Source organism: Halichoeres trimaculatus, unplaced genomic scaffold (genome assembly GCF_033239565.1).
Source record: "Halichoeres trimaculatus isolate MK-OKI-2021-1 unplaced genomic scaffold, fHalTri1.1 fHalTri1_scaffold_13, whole genome shotgun sequence".
Taxonomy (NCBI): domain Eukaryota; kingdom Metazoa; phylum Chordata; class Actinopteri; order Labriformes; family Labridae; genus Halichoeres; species Halichoeres trimaculatus.
Genome location: NW_027437191.1, coordinates 4774274 through 4789011, shown reverse-complemented (window position 1 = coordinate 4789011; position 14738 = coordinate 4774274). Strand labels below are relative to the sequence as shown.

The window sequence follows — 14738 nt, the reverse complement described above, 5'->3', positions numbered from 1 at the left end:
AGACGGGGGACAACATTATATCAAGCAGATTGGGCTGATGTCATGGTTGATCAGTCTTTGTCTTGCTGTACAATCAAGCACGACTAACAGCCTATGTAGGACAGTGTGAGTTCTAGAGCTGGGACAATGTTTGCAGCAGTAAAATGCTTGGCTTCTTCATGTGTTAAGCATATGATCTGCAGCAGACTTCGTTCACAGCAGGACATATCTTAACTCCTGTCAATAGTTCGGCTGACTTCCCTGAAAGGAGGCCGCCGTCTACTCTGGGTAACAACTTGACTATGAGCAGGAACCTCATTCCACCTCCATGAAGGAATAAACAAACCGTCCCTTCGACAGCGTCATTAAGGCGCTCTACACCTCACAACAATTAGCATTTTTACACAAACCAATCGCAGGACGTGGGATTTTAAGCACAGACTCAACCTGACAATGGTCATTAACAGAGTGTAGGATTACTTTCCTGCACAATAACTCAGAGTTGACAGTTTGTCACGATGCACGGCCTTGTTGTTCCTAGAAACTCCACAACAGTCCTCTAGGAAACGGAGCAGCTGATCATTCCCTCAGAGTCCTGCCAGGAGCTATCGCTCCAGCACAGTAAACAAGCCTGAGTATCACCATGTTACCGGGTGTCCAGCCTGATAACAGCATGGCTTTAAATAAATGCAAAGGCTTAGCCCATGCTGCTTTATGTTCTTTTAAGATTAAGCAAGAAGATTCTCAAAGTCCAGTTTGAGTTAGGGGTACATCAAAAGTCAGAGCAGTGTCTACAACTTTATAACACCATGAGAAAGTACTTAAAACTTATGAGGCGGCAAAGAATTAGTAACTAAGAGGATTTGGCTCTGTCATGTAGGCTAATTAACTTCAGCTTTTACACCCACACCCTGCATTTTTCTGCAGGAGCCCTCTGTGTCTGATACTTCACTGCATCTCTGCAGGGATATTACTGTGCTTAGAGACAGCCCAACAATAGGTGTGTGAATCTCCTCAAACACTGTGTTTCAGCACTTTAAAGATAATGCATGTGATTTTTCCTGAGAACAATGTTAAGTAATAACAACAAAACAAAGTTCATAGAAGGATAAAACAATAAGTGTTTTTAGAATGTTAAACACACTGCTCACTTCTGGATTTTAGGAGGAAACAGACTAGTTTTGCTCAAACTGTATCCATATACACACTATTTCCCTTTATTTTAAGGGTGGGCTGCATGTATTTACAAGAACAGAAAAAAATGTCGCCCCGAGTTTACCTGAAATTCCTCATAAAATTTCTGATAGAAACAGGAAGAGACAGTTTGTGAACACAGCAGGAAATATTCCAGAAAATTCACCATGGGTGAGTGAAAAGATGTCTGCTCATCTGTCTGTTTACACAGAGCACTGTTATCAAGAACAGAGATCAAAGTGTAAACCTCTGTTGCCCCGTTCACCATTGTGTCCTTTACACTACAATATTGCTTTCACAGTGTGCTTTCAATGTCATGTACTGCCCACAGATTGTATAATATATGGACATAATGTCTGACAGCACCCATTTGTTTGTGATACGGGGTTTTAAAGCCTGGATGAGGTAAAAACGCAAACTTTCAACATATTTGAAGTTACCTGCAGGATGTCCACCTGTCAGCCATGTCAGCCATGTCCTTATATGGGCAAAACTCAAAGGTTTAAGAGAAAGGAGATACTCACAGCAATTTTTTTCAGGAGCCCAAATGGCTGAAAAGTTATGGCAATATCAAGAGCTTGCTTTAATGATTGTCTGTGATGGGAGTATCATGTCACGTGAATCATGTCACAGTGCTGAAATCCCCCAATCTCCCCATAAAGCTTGTCTTGTCTTTAAAGGGGCTGCGAGGGTTTTGTTTTTTAAGTGATTTTGAAAAAGTCCCCCTTCCAGATGTGCCCGATCGTAAACCACACTTTGAAATGAGATTATCAGCACCAATATAAGTTATTTCAAAAAGTTCTATGCCTTGTGCAGACCTGGGCAAACTACGGCCCGCGGGCCACATCCGGCCCTTTGTACGTCCCTGTCCGGCCCGCGTGAGGCCAATCATAAACATAAACATAAAACTTGTGCGGGTGCATATGTCTTAATACCCCATCTACCACAGGCACTGAACAAGACATTGTGGATTGAATTCTTCCTCTCTTTCACTGGCTCAGTCTGTCTCCTCCACCTGAACTCTCTGCTGTTCTGAAGACAGAGTGCCGTCGCGTACACGCGCAACGCGTATGCGCATCACACACCGAAGACGGACAGAACTTAACAACGACACGCGTTTCACTATTTCAGAGTCAGCATTCTCACTATAAAATTCACGCTGCTCTAAACTCTCCTGATTGAAGAGGATGCTGCGTTAGAGCAGAGCTACATTAGTTAAGGCTCTGACAAACTCTTCATCAATAAGTGCTGCACAGTTATCTGTCTCGGTCTCTGAGGTCTCCTGCAGCGTCTCTGGATCAAACCAATTAAGAGAGAGGGGTGGATGGTTTCTGAGTTTTCGATATAACGCCCAAGTACGGGACTTGATTTGACTTAGTAAAATATTAGAGCTCACAGAAGCAAACTTAAATTTTGGGGACTATCAGGAGAAATCACAAGCGAAGAGATTTGCGGGAGAAAGGGTTTAAAAAATGGGAAATTCCCTCCATATTCAGGAGTGTTGGCAGTCTGCCAGCACTCAATCGGTAAAAGTGAGTTCATGTATGACAGATATTGACAAAGACGAAAACTTAAGACATTTTCTCTTTCATTTTAGGATTCAATAATTGTTTTTTTCTACTTGACCTATACACCACAGTTTTACATAACCTAAAATAAACATTTACAGAGTGCTTTATTCTTCTGATAATCAGTTCCAGCTATTCAAAATATTTAATTTAGAGCATTTTACGATGGAAGACAGTTGGTGGCCCTCTGACACAATTCAGGTTCCTCATGTGGCCCCTGGTAAAAATTAATTGCCCACCCCTGGCCTTGTGGTTCTGTTTTGGTTCCGTCATGTGTAAACTTTTTGTTACATTTATTCTTAGCGTTTCAGTTTTTTGAGTTTATCTTTGTTCCTCAGGCTTGAGTTTTCCTGTGTTAGTCTCAAGCTGTATTCAGACCAGAAAAGTCCTTTGGTCTACTTGTTTGGTCCGGACCAAAAGCAGACTTTATTTTTTTTCGTTTGGTGCGGTTCGTATTCAGAATTCACTTTTTGCAAGTGGACTATATTTTGTAAACACATCCACATGTGTGACGATCAGTGCTCTCATTGGACAGCACTGACAAAGGGCGGCACACAGAATACAGACCCAGAAATGGAGGTAAACATGTGTGTTTGTGCTCTTATTAGAGCTGCAAAATCATTTTCAGTTTCAAGAGCAGCTCCTTCAAAGAAGGTTTAACAACACTGTTTACAATTTTGGAACAGCGAAGACGAATGCGCAAGGAGACGCTATGCTCTATGTGTCCTGACCTACAACATGCCAGCAACAGCGTGGCTAAACAGAAGATGGAGAATCAGGTATGAACCAAAGACAGTTAGGTTACGGTGGCTTTATAGGCCCAAAAAGCGCATGTATCCTGTAGTTAGTTCGGATGGACCTTGGTTTGTATTCAGACCTGCACCGGAGAACCACAAATCGCACCAGAGTTCGTTTGGAAGCGGACCAAGACCACCTCAAAAAGTGGGTCTCTGTCCGGTTGTTTGGTCCACACCAGGGTTCGTTTGTGTCTATTCACACCTGCATGAAAAGTCCGCACCAGTGTGGGAAACAAACCCTGGTCCGTTTAAAGTGGACCAAACAGTCCAGGTCTGAATACGCCCTCAGTTATTTTTGTTGTGTGTTTTCCCTTGTGTTTCTTGTTCACTTTGTTGCACCTGTGTCTTGTTTTAACACCTGTGTTGATAACCCCTCTGTCTCTATAGGCCTTGTACACATATAGCTGTGTGTTTACAAAAAAGAATACCCCCCTCATTTTAAAAATACTTTCACCACACACCGGGAAAATCTGTTGATAATGGCGCCTGAAAGTATAAAGATATATGCACTTTCCCAGACACCCTGCTGCATGTGGACATGGCCATAGTCTCTGTGGTTCCTTGGTTCTTTGTCAGTTCATTGTGGTTCACCTGTGTTGCTGTTACTTGTCACCTCATTAGGTCTTTGTCTTCTTGTGAGTTTTTCTAAAGTTTGGGATTTGTTTTTGTCCTGATAGAATTTTTGCAGTTTTTGGTCCCTTTTTGTGTTTTTTAGACTTTTAAGTTTTGCTTATTAAACACTTTTGAGTTATTTGCACCTGGGTTTTGCCACCTCTTCTGTTTCCTGCTGCGATCCTTGACAGAAAATCTCTCAAAGCTCTTGAAATTTTCTGGAAACCTTCAGTAAATCCAGTCAGAAAGGGGCTTCACTGTTCCCCCTTAACTTTCAGTAAGGACACAGCTAGAAAGGGGCTTTAGAGTGCTTGGAGGACATTATGGTGTCACATTAAAATTGACATTTAACCCTTTGTTGAAAAGCATCTTCACTGCTTCACTACACCCTGATAGATATTTGAATGTTTCATATTCACTGAACTTCATCAGAGTTTGCAAAGATATTGACTGCCAAATAATCAGCAGTTAACCCTCAAGTCCATGTCGATGGTGCACCAAATATATTGTTCTTTCTAACATATGCAGAATTAAACAAGACTATGAAGTGAACAGAAACACCCAAAGCCTCCTCATACAGTCACTGTGTGTGAAGGCTAGATTATAACAACTTACCCGACCAGAAAGTAAAAGGGAAAATTATAAGGTTTTGATTTTGCACTAAAACACAAAAGTAATCTTGCTGAACTGGTGACAAACTGAAACACAGAGAAAGTGTTTTTCTAGCTCTGAAGCATTTCAGTGTTTAAAATAAAAAGGAAAATAAAAAACACATTAAAGGAAATCAAAAGGCACTTTGTAGGCACAGTGAAACAAGGAATCAAGAGAGTGTGAGGTGAGGAGGAGCATACTTGGGTGGCTTGAGGTCCCTGTGAATGAGAGCCTTTGGTTTCATGCCATGGAGATAGGCCACGCCCTGGGAACACTGAAAACACCAGCTCATGGCATGGGAGGCAGTGTAATAGGGGAGGGGTTCAGCACCATGCAGCACTGTGGACAAGAGAGTACAGTCACAACCACCAGCACAGACAGTAAACCTCCACAGGAACCAGGCAGTCATACACACTTTGACACAACCACACACACATACACAGGGCTGACTACCTCTCCTACAGCTCCTCTAACAAGTTCATTCCAGGAGGACAAACTGACAATTCACCGTTCAATTACAACACTCACAGCTCCACTGAATGACATCAAAGTTAAGGTACAGTGGTGTAGCTCCCTGGACTAACTTTGATAGAGATTCAGTAACTTGGGAGGAGAGGTAATCATGAACTGTAAAGCTCAGCACAGAGTCCCAAACTGTGGGAGTCAGCTCCTGGAATATTTTTTTTAGGATGACTGTGACCACAGATACAAACCCTATTCACAGACTCACACACTCATGCATACTTGTTTTAACATTCATGGGCCCTCAACATCTGTAACTACATCTTAAACTGGTCAAATCAGTGGTGTGTTCTGGTTTATCAGTGCTTGGGCTCCATTTGTACAGCTTGCAGTAGGACAGCTAATATCTGGGACCACGGCAACATCATAGCTGTTATCAGAGTCTTGTGTCATTACACACACAAGAAAACAACAGTCAGGATGACTGTAGTCAGATTACTGAGACTGTCGTCCCACCATAGTGCCAGTGTAGGCCTATTGAGGACTTTTAAACCCCTGTTTATTGAAGAATAACATACTTTTTTTTTTCAATTTAACGTATTCATTCTTCATTCTTCAATATATAACCTTGCAATGCTGTGTTCATGTCCAGCATGGAAAATCTCCTACTCTTCCACTCCCTCACAGTCACAAGGATGCATTTGGGTACCTAAATATGGTACGTTTTGATTTTATGTGAATTAGTACTTTTGACAGAATTCGGTCGGTACCTATAAAAGTACCTAACTCGGTACCCATCCCTACTTTAATAGGTATCAACTAAATTCCATCTGTTGTGCCGAGTGATGATTCATGTATAATCAAAACCCTACTAACAATTTTTCATTCCCAGAACGAAAGTTCTTAGTTGCAATTATGCTCCCAGAAGGGAATTTTTGGTTGTGATTTTAGGTTGCCCCTTGGTTCCTGTGGAAAGTTTGCGTTACGTTCTCTAAACATAACGTGTTGGTCAGATGTTTGGTTCTCCCAACGTTCCCCTAACGAATATAATGTATGGTATCTTAAGGTACCATGTCCAGGTACCTAAACCCATGCTTGTGACTACGAGAGAGTGGAAGAGTAGGTGATTTTCCACGCTGGACATGAACACAGCATTGCAAGTTTATATATTGAGAAATAAATATGTTAAATTGAAAATATTTGAGATTTTATTATTAAAAAAATGAATGTCTTTTACCACATTTACACACAAAAGTACCATTGAGTACCAATACTGATTGCCAGGTACCAGGCATTGATACTGTCTAGTTTCATATGTAAAAAGTACCCATCCTTACCTAACCTTTAATCTTCAATCATGTGACTGCTAGTGCTTCCTGAACTTTTGGACTAATCCTCCACCAGCTGTGTTTGAAAAAGTTTTGCAAAGGTCAAATTTAAGAAAACAAGAACCAAACTGGAAGTAAGACATCTATTTATTCCCTGAGAGACCAAAGTGCCAGCTGTATTTTAGGATCTGAGAGTGATCCGTTGATATTATTGTGTGCTGAACCTAAGTGGTCCCTGTTCATTAAGACAAACCTGTCTCTCAGCACCGTTCTCGCTGGGGATAAGCTTACAGTCCTGACACCAGGTCCCATGGCCCTGGCACATTACGGTGTGTATCTTTAAAAAGTCATTATAGTAGCACTTCATTAAAGGGGTTTATGATGCCTCATTATTTCCAGGTCTCACTCTAGATACTGAATACAGGGGCAGATGAGGCTGAACCGCATATCACTGAGCAAACACGGTCACATCAGGGAACTGGACAAGTGACTGAACATGCAAACAGTGAGAGGGTCAACTGAACAGGACAGCTCTTCAGGTCTGTGCAAGGCTGTGGTTATTTCACTGCTAGCAAAGTGGGACAGGTGCCTTCATTTATTATAAAAACAATAACATTTTTAAGACTCACCATTGTACAGTGACCCCCCTTCAGCATATTCCATCACAAGGCAGACCTATAAGACAGGGAATCATGAGAAACTCAAGCAGACACTAGCCACGTTTACATGGAGCCAAATACTCCAAATATAATCGGGTTAGAAGCCCAAACAGAATGAAAATACTCCATATAAACACCTCATTCGGAAAAAACAGGCCGAATCCGAACGGAATTTCATTCCGATGCATAGGGGTGAATTTTCCTTTTCCCATTCCGATTAAAAGCAAAATCCTGTCATGTAAACGCTGAATCGGAAAGTTATCAGGCTGGGTTCTGTCTGCGCATGCTCTGTCCTGACGTAAACAAGCAGTGACGTATGACATTTACTCACATGGAACCATGGCGGCTTCCAAACAGAGCACACAGCACTGGCCTGCGTCAGAAAGTTTGTTTTTAATACAAACTCTCAAAGAACTACACATTGTTGCACGCTTAGACGGCAGGAAAACAAGAAATACTGAACTATTTAAAAAAGTCAACGAAAAACTCAGCGAGGCAGGGGTGGACCCTAACGTCGAACAAATTAGGAACCGCTGGAAAACACTGAAGGCTGGCTCCTATAAGGCTAAACAGCACAATAGCAAAAGTGGGTATGACCCCAACAACTTATAAATAGCTGTTCCAATTGAATGCTGTGGCACAACACCAGATCGGAATAGATCGCTTAACATGAACACAGTTCGTCTGAGAGCTTCAATCGGAATGCTTATAATCCGAATGAGAAAAAAGTCTGCATGTAAACGTGGCTACAGACAGCACACACAGTAAAGTGCACAGACACACCACCACTCACTCTGACCAATATAAGGGGAATCTGAGTACTTCTAAGAGCTGTTTTTACACATAATAGGGTCTTTGATTACAATCACAAAACACAGATGATTATTTTTGTACATTGCTTTACCCGTAAAAAAAGCATGATGTAATGACAGCAACTTAATCTTCAGGAGAAAATGTTTTTTTATCAAACACTCTCTTAACAAATTGATTTTTTATATGCTCAGAGTGTTTCTCTAAGTTTCTGATACATTTCGAGAAATAAACCAGAGACAGTCCATTTTATTAAGGTCAGACTCTTTCTCAAGCCAAGAGAACAAGACCAATGGTGATAAAACAGTCTGTTTAATGACTCATGGGAGCTGCATGTAAACAGACTATTTAGATCTTTTTTTCAATTTGTGCAGCACTTGAAAAAGAGGAACTGGTTGATTAATGTAGCAGCAGACCAGCACCTCCTGTTCTCTGCACAGTGAAATGATTGGTTAATGGAGTCGAAGCACTGAAGAAAAAGTTATCAGCAGCTTCCAGTTAAACAAAAATTTGTCTCTGTGACACGAAGAATCATTTTTGTTTCATTGCCAGACACTAGGAATACAGGCATTACAAAAATGACCTTTACAGGACATTGTTTTGGACCCAGAGGATTGTGTAACACCAATACAGTCCCTTTCTGGGCTTCAATTCTTTAGCCCAAGACTCAAAACAGAGAGCATCCATATTTGATAGCATATTAAGTAAAAGATAATGTAGTGTAAGCAGGTGATTATGAAAAATAAAATCCCAGACAAGACCTGACACAAGGGTCTAACCAAACGGGATTCAATTCCACAGTCAGTACGTTTACATGCAGCTTCAGAAATCAGACTATGAGCTGAGTGAGCATGAGATCAGGCTACTTGTATGTATGTTAACAGCTAAGTGGGACAGGGAACATACTTAGCATGGCTGGATTGACACAGCTAGATAATACAATTGCTATCAGACTTTTCTGCATGTATGTGCAGACAGGACTTGATCTCCTGCAATGACTTCATGATCGAGCTATGACCTTAATCAGACCACCGCTTGCATGTAAACTAGGGATAGACCGATTATTGGCCAGGCCGATTATCGGGCCGATATTTGGCATTTTAGGGCATATCAGCATCTGCCTTTTTTTTTAATCTGACAGCCCATATGAAACCAATTGAAATCTGTTTTGTTTTGGCTCTGCTGCTTCTCTGGACAGAATTTCTCCCTGTCTACACTATGGAAGCCCTAGACGGTCATTAAAAATCAGTCATGTAAAACCAAACAGAAAATTAATTCAACTGCATAACATGCCTGTAAAAAGCAGCACAAACTCAATTTTGTCCAGTTTTATTGCAGTTACATTGCAATTTTGGAAAACTTTATTTACTGTAGAAAACTTTATCTATTTATTTTTTTAAGTTTCATTTAACTTTATAAAACATGCTGCTAGGCCTGGCAGCTGTTTAATAAACATATGCTTGAAGGCATTTGAATGAAGTTAAGTGTTGGAGTTTGTATTGTTCATATTTTTTTACGCCAATATTTTCACTTTGACTGCAAATGAATATCGGCTTTGAATATTGGTTATCCGCCTCCTTGCCTACTAATAATCAGTATCAGTATCGGCCCCAAAAAATCCCTATCGGTCTATCTCTAATGTAAACATCTTGAGTATCACCTGTTAACTTTACATTTTAACACTTTTGCCAACGAGAGATACAAACAACTTGACACTGAACTCACCGGATTATGACAGGAGCCATACAGCTTCACAATGTTTGGGTGATTCACACGTGAAAGCTGCCGGAGCTGTAGACACAAAGAAACATTTCACTTGAAGTTAATTAATATTTCCCAGCCAGTCTGTCATTATAAGCTCTCTGATCTGCAATTTGATGGCACAAACAATATCATTTTATCAAACTTCAACTGTATGCAGTCATGAGACTTTTTGTTGTACCTCAACTTGGAAGGCTTTCCTCTCCGATTCACTCTCGATGGTCTTAATTGCAACATCATTGCCTTTCCATTTGGCTTTGCAAACAACTCCAAAGGCTCCCCTGCCCACCACCTGAAAAGAGACAGTGAACAAGAAAGTCAGTACTTGTCTTAACCCTCATAAAGGTATATTACACTATAAGTAAGAATACTGTGAAACAGTCAGCATTTTCTTGCAGCTCTTTAAAAGTGAAATTTGGATTGACTTGAGACAAGGGCTGAACGATTTTGGAAAATAATCCAATTGCGATTTTCTTTGACCAATATTGTGATTGCTATTTAGAATGCAATTTCATTTATTTAATTTAATTTTTTTTTTATTTGGGGGGGTATCTTTTGAAATACTTTCTAAAACAATTCATAAAATCATTCTATAGCATAACGGCTAGGCCTACATGTTGTGATGAAATGAAACAGACATAAGGTTTGTAAACTTTTTTACAATTTTATTTTTATAAATTGCAGACTCTGCACTCTTGCACTCTATTACATTGCGATGTTGGTTTGAATTTGATTAATTATTCAGCCCTACTTGAGACATTCAAACGGAGTAAACACCATGCCTGTCTTAGAGCTTGTAAACACAATCATGCTGACTTGACAGTTGTCCAGAAGACAATCATGGACATCCTCCACAAGACAGGTCAGTCAGGAACCAACAATGCTGCAAAGTGACTGTACACAGAGTGCTGTATTGAGCCATATGAATGGAAAGTTGACTGAGAAGGGGGGGTACAAAAGCAACTGATAGTCAAAAAATGTTCACTTCAGAACTTTGGGGCGCTTTATGAGGAGAGGACTGAGGCAGGACTCAGTGAGTATTTTGTTCTACTTCATTCTTTAAACAATGTAAAAGCTGTTTTAACCGAACCTATCCTTAAAGAGACTACAACTGTCTCATTCCTATTATCAAGAAATTCCACAACACCAGAGGTGTCTGGCATGACAAAAGAACTGGACTATAGCTCAATGGTCCAAAGTCCTCTTTTCAGATGAAAGTCATTTTTCAACCTATTCGTGAATCAAGAACCCAGAGGCTGGAGGAAGAGTGGAGAGGAACAGAATCCAAACTGCTTGAAGTCCAGAGAGGAGTGTCAGCTGTCTGTGATGGTTTGGGGGGCCATGTCTAGGAATGGGTACCGAATTAGATACTTTTATAGGTACCGACAGAATTCTGTCAAAAGTACCGAGTACCAATTCACGTAAAACCAAAAGGTACCATGTTTAGGTACCTAAATGCATCCTTGTGACTGTGAGAGAGTGGAAGAGTAGGCAATTTTCCATTCTAGACATGAACACAGCATTGCAAGGTTATATATCAAAAAATAAATATGTTAAATTGAAGAACTTTCATACTTAATCATTTAAAAAAAAACATGGTATTTTTTACCACATAAACACAAAAAGGACCAAAAATTGGTACCGTTTGGCACCGGTGCCAATTGCCAAGTACCGGGCATCGGTATCGTATCGTTTCAAATGTGAAAGGTACCCATCCTTCCTGCTATTGGTCCACCAACACAGCTGTTCATCAGGAAATTCAAGAGCACTTATGAGCTTTATGAAGATGCTGATTTTACTTTCAGCAGAACTTGGCTCCTGCCCACACTGCCAAAACTACCTAAAGCTTGTTAAATGACCATGATACTAGCTGAGCTTGACTGGTCAACCAACTGGCCTCAGCTGAACCCTGTAAAGAATCTGTGCCACGTTGGTCAAGACAAGGATAAGGAAAAACCCACCAAAAGAATACAGACCAGCTGAAAGTCACTGTTAAAGCAACCTGAGCTTCAGTAACACCTCAGTAAAAATATGGCCTGTTTATCTTCAGTTAGTCATGGGAAATGAGCCTCAACCAAGTATCAAGTGTATAAATAAAAATACATGTCTTTGTTTTAAATACTTATTTAGTGACTTTAGAAGTTTTTAAATAAGTTGAGAGACACAATTTCTGATTTTCACATGAGCCAAAATCACGGCACAAACAAAATAAGGCCAGAAATTTTTAGTTAAATATTCAGTTTATTATTCTTATCAGTTACTACTTTAAATGTTTAGGATACAAAAATCTAGAATCACTCACCATACTTTGACTAATAGAGATGCACCTGTTCACACAACTCACCTCCTCGACTTCAATATCCTCATAGTTGATTTCTGCAAACGGATATCCCGGTGGCGTTTCCAGTATTTCAGCGGTTGGTAACGACAGAGACATTACTAGCCAACGTCAGCTAGTAAGTTACTACAGGGATAGACAGATAAGAAGATATTTCATGTAAGAGATCAACTGAAGGAGCTGAAGGAGGCGCTGGATGGGGTCATATCGTCTACCACAATGAGACGATAACTAACATCACACTTCCCATCACACAAGAACACTGAAAGGTAACATAAAGAGTGGTTCGCTAAGTTACACACTCTGTGGCGAACTGTCAAGGCAGATACAATAGTTTAGCCCTCTGTCACCTCGTATGATGCTCTCTGCCAGCTGGCTAACAGCGGAGCTAAGTGCTAACAGTCAGTGACATTTAACACTGATGAAAGTTAGCTTTTCGTGTCCGTACCGCGGACATATATGGACAAAGTATCACTATAAACCGGCACTGAATACAATTTGACACCACTGTTTAAATGAACAACTGAGAATTAATATTTTAAAGAAACGTATTTTCTCTTGAGCTTACGTTAGCCTGCTGGCCTGAATGCTACCGGGACTTAGCTATTAGCTGCGAGAATCGAACCGTTCGCAGTTGACTCTTCTCCGCCGCCGGCTCTGTGGACATGAGGAAGTTTCCTTCTATTCATAAATAACATTCATTTTTTAAAAATAATCTTTCTACATCTAGTTGAGAGCCAGACATAACTTTTTCAGAACTCGTCTAGCTTGGAGTGTATTTTTATTCTCCATCAGGAAGTGTGTGCGCTCTGATATTCCGTCCGGTGAACACAAAACCGGAACCTTTAGCCAAACATTTTATGTATTTACAATTCTCACATTCTGAATTTCTTTTTCATTACAAAATAATATCGATACTCTCATGTTGTTATGATCAAAACTTTTTCATATATATATGTGGTTTACTGCGAAGCTTCCGAATTATAACATTTTAAAAGTGTTTTTAACTGTAGCAAGTTGTAATCAGACAAAACAGTTGGCTTATGCTTACAAATAATTATGTCTGTTAGTATTAAAGTTTTTCAACAAGGTTTATTTATTGTAAGAATATAATAATTTATTGTGTAGCAAAATATAAACCTGCATGTATGAGATAACTTACCTGCAAATTTTATTAGAGATACTACTTTATTAAACCCCTCAGAGAAAATTTCATTTTTTTCACTCTGGATCAGCCCAAGAACACTTGATCCATACCAGTTGCCAAGCCAAATCCTAATGGAGACAGAGCGACCATCTCCCTCATTAGGTCCGGCCCACAAGATGATTACTTGTCTGCACAGAATAGCTCCCTGCCCAGGGCCCTTGACAGGGTTAACGCCACTTCATCTTGTGCCAGTCTGACATTAATTCAGTTTAAAGTCCTACACAGGATTCATTTTTCCAAAGCTAAACTTAAGAAACTTTTTAACACAAGTGATATCTGCAACAGGTACTCTCTATCACCAGCCAGTCACACACACACACACACACACACACACACGTGTTTTTCTCTTGTCCAAGACTGAGCTCATTCTGGTCCTCTTTCTATAACACTCTCTCAAAAGCTCTAAACAAACCTGTGCTTCTGAGCCCTTTAACCTCAATTTTTGGTGTGCCTGAAGAATTCACACACTTTACTAACAGGGAAAGTAGCTCTAGTGCCTTTGCATCCCTGGTAGCCTGCAGACGCATATTACTACATTGGAAGGATAAGAACCCTCCTTCCCCTAACTCTTGGCTAAAAGATCTTATGTCATTCCTACACTTAGAAAAATTAAATATTCTATCAGGGGGTGCTCTGACAAATTTGGTTAAACTTGGAATCCATTTCTTAACTTTATTAACTCCACTTCCTCCTTAGATGATTAGCAAAGATGGATCTAATTGAGATTAACTGGTGTTGTTTTTATATCTCTTTATTTTTTTTAATTTTATTTTGTTTTGTTTTTATTTTTCTACTATCCAGTCTGGAGGCTTCAATAGACCAATTATTTAAAGAGGTGAGACACAACATATACAATTTGCTCTTGTCAATCTTTGTTTTTGTGCTTTTAACAACTTTGAACTACTCCTCTAAAAGTCCCTTTTATTTTATATTATTTTATATCATTTTATTTTATTTCTATTTTTGTTGTGTTTATCATTCACTCCTCCTGTTCTTTTTCATAAAGGAGGAGAGAGAGTTGTATTTGCTTATAATCAATACTTGTCTTTATTTGGTCTCTGCATTTAATTGTGAATGTGACTCTCCAGTTGGGGGAGGAGGGGGGTTGTTAGCGTTATAAAACGGGGGAAAAAAAGGCTAACTATATTCTACCTAATTGTACATGTACTTTATCCTGACAACCTAATAAACATATATACGAAAAAAAAGAATCGCTCCCTGCCCACAAGATGATAGCAGAATAAAAATTGTGTTCACAATTATAGTCCCATTTTATCACTTATATTGTGCACAAGATATCTTTTGTGCACTAGATAAATTGTTTCCACAAGATAACTATATTATGTGCAGAAATTATATTGACCTTCTTTTT

General features: G+C 39.8%; 1 protein-coding gene across 3 annotated transcripts in view; it reads right to left on the bottom strand.

The window, feature by feature from the left end:
- The window catches only part of map3k7 (mitogen-activated protein kinase kinase kinase 7), a 48744-nt gene extending 35780 nt beyond the window's left edge, over positions 1-12964 (bottom strand). For 2 of the 3 annotated variants that reach the window (XM_074684912.1, XM_074684915.1), the window contains exons 1-6: positions 12728-12964; positions 12166-12285; positions 10003-10113; positions 9786-9851; positions 7221-7266; positions 5002-5140 (exon numbers count right to left, since the gene is read on the bottom strand). In XM_074684912.1, the coding sequence (XP_074541013.1) occupies positions 5002-5140; positions 7221-7266; positions 9786-9851; positions 10003-10113; positions 12166-12258 (455 nt within the window). In that variant the 5' untranslated portion in view covers positions 12259-12285; positions 12728-12964. The remainder of the gene's footprint in view (positions 1-5001; positions 5141-7220; positions 7267-9785; positions 9852-10002; positions 10114-12165; positions 12286-12727) is intronic. The other variant, XM_074684914.1, reaches the window with a different exon arrangement.
- Between the last annotated feature and the right edge of the window lie 1774 nt (positions 12965-14738).